The sequence below is a fragment of the Octopus bimaculoides genome, chromosome 11, assembly GCF_001194135.2.
Source record: "Octopus bimaculoides isolate UCB-OBI-ISO-001 chromosome 11, ASM119413v2, whole genome shotgun sequence".
In the NCBI taxonomy this organism is placed as follows: domain Eukaryota; kingdom Metazoa; phylum Mollusca; class Cephalopoda; order Octopoda; family Octopodidae; genus Octopus; species Octopus bimaculoides.
The window spans coordinates 74557360-74559319 of record NC_068991.1 but is presented as its reverse complement, the minus strand read 5'-3'; the positions used below and the strand labels follow the sequence as shown (position 1 = coordinate 74559319).

General features: G+C 35.0%; 1 protein-coding gene across 1 annotated transcript in view; it reads left to right on the top strand.

Moving 5' to 3' along the window:
• Positions 1-1764, top strand: part of LOC106867571 (organic anion transporter 3) — a 67151-nt gene extending 65387 nt beyond the window's left edge. The window contains exons 10-11 of the mRNA XM_052972013.1: positions 226-298; positions 1425-1764. Coding sequence (XP_052827973.1) covers positions 226-298; positions 1425-1634 — 283 coding nt within the window. The 3' untranslated portion in view covers positions 1635-1764. The remainder of the gene's footprint in view (positions 1-225; positions 299-1424) is intronic.
• Positions 1765-1960: the final 196 nt, after the last annotated feature.

The following is a 1960-nucleotide window of genomic DNA, read 5'->3' as shown; positions in this document are numbered from 1 at the left end:
GAGAGAGAGAGAGAGAGAGAGAGAGAGAGAGAGAGAGAGAGAGAGAGAGAGAAAGAGAGAGAGGACAGAACTAGCACTACGCTGGCACTTACTTGCAATTGAAGAGATTAGATCAACGGGAAATAAAATACCTTGCTCAAGGACATAACTCGCTTCCCAGTTAGGAATCGAAGTCACGACCTCAAATGTAACAATAATCATTGTATAATTTATCTATACTTTCAGAAACATCGGTTTGGGATTTCTCGCGTTTTGTGACAGTATTGGAAGTATGATTTCACCATATTTCCGTATTTTGGTAAGTTGATCCTTATGGAGTTGAATATTCATTAGAAAGTCGAGCATTATAAAGTTGATCATTACAAAGGTGATCATTACGAAGTTGAACCACCCTAAGGTGGTCATTACAAAGTTCAACGTTGCTGAATTAAATATTTCCCTCGTATCAGTTATTCGCTTTCTAACTTCATTCTTTCTCTCACATTCTCTATTTCTGTATCTGTCTGTCTGTCTGTCTGTCTGAAAAATTCTAATTTAGCTGTCATGAAGGGGGACATATTTATAAAATGGATTTAAATATTCGCAATAGAGACTTAAGGATACTAATAACTGGAGAGGACGAAGTTCAAAGAATCTGGGAAAATAAGTCTCACACTGCGTGGTTTGTCTTCAATACTGTTTTCCCCGTCTTTAACCTTCATCCGTCTGTGCACAATGGCATCTTGCCAATGATGCCGTCTCAGTAAGTAATCTATTGCTTTCAATGGATGTCGAACAGCCTTCAGCTCACCTTCATCAAGAATTCAAAGACGTTACGTTGTTTCTTCTTTATTTATCTACAATGAATAAGAACTAAGAGAAACAAAATGTGCAATTTGAACAACCTTTATCAGTTAATGAAATAGTTATGTCCACTTTTGCATTACATACAGAGCTACCGTTGTCTGTTGTTATGTTTTTGTTTATCAAAGCCCCTTCGTTGCTGCTTGCAACATTTTCATTGGAAAAACAGTTGGTAAAATTTGAGTGAATCATATATGGACACTGAGCAAATATGTCCTGTGTCTCGTATATGATACACAGGACAGGCAAAAGTTTAAATCATTTCTATTAATACTAGGATTTGGAGGTTACGAGTTAGCAGAATCGTTAGAACGGCGAACAAAAAATTTTAGCGGCCTTTTTTCCGCCTTTTTACGTTTTAAGTTCAAATTCCACTGACTTTGATTTTACTTTTCATCCTTCTAACGTGGGTAAAGTAAGTACCAGTTGAACCTTAGGGATCAATATGAATGACCTTTCCCTCTCGGAAAAATTACTGCCTTAGTACCAAAATTAGAAACAACATTACTATAAGAATTTAACCTGTGTTTCGCGTAGCCATTTTAATGAATAATTCTGCTTGTTTTCTATCTGCATTCTAGATGCTCTATGTGCCTTGGTTACCTGGAACAATATTCGCTATTGGAACGCTTACCAGTGTTTGTCTTTTGAACTTTATGCCAGAAACTCAACGTTTACAGATGCCAACCACAATGGACGATGTTCGAAAACAACTAGAAGCCCAGAAGAGGAAAAAGAAAAACCCATCAAGTGAGGAAAATTACCAAGATTCAAACCTTACTCAAGCATGATTCGAAAAAACTTATCAATATTTAAATTTCAAGTGGAGGGAAGAATACAAGGATGTCAAGTTTCTATAAATAGACGTATGTGATATTTACCTCTATTTAACCATCTCATGTTGTCTCTGATGAAGGGATACCCATAATATTCTAGAAACAGCTGTAAGACTATATCTATATCTCTTTCCTTATAAATGTCCAGAAAACTCCTCACAGACTTGGCTTTGTTATCTCATTTTGTCTAATACATACATACATACATACATACATACATATATATATATATATTATATATATTATATATTATATGTATATGTATATATATATATATATAT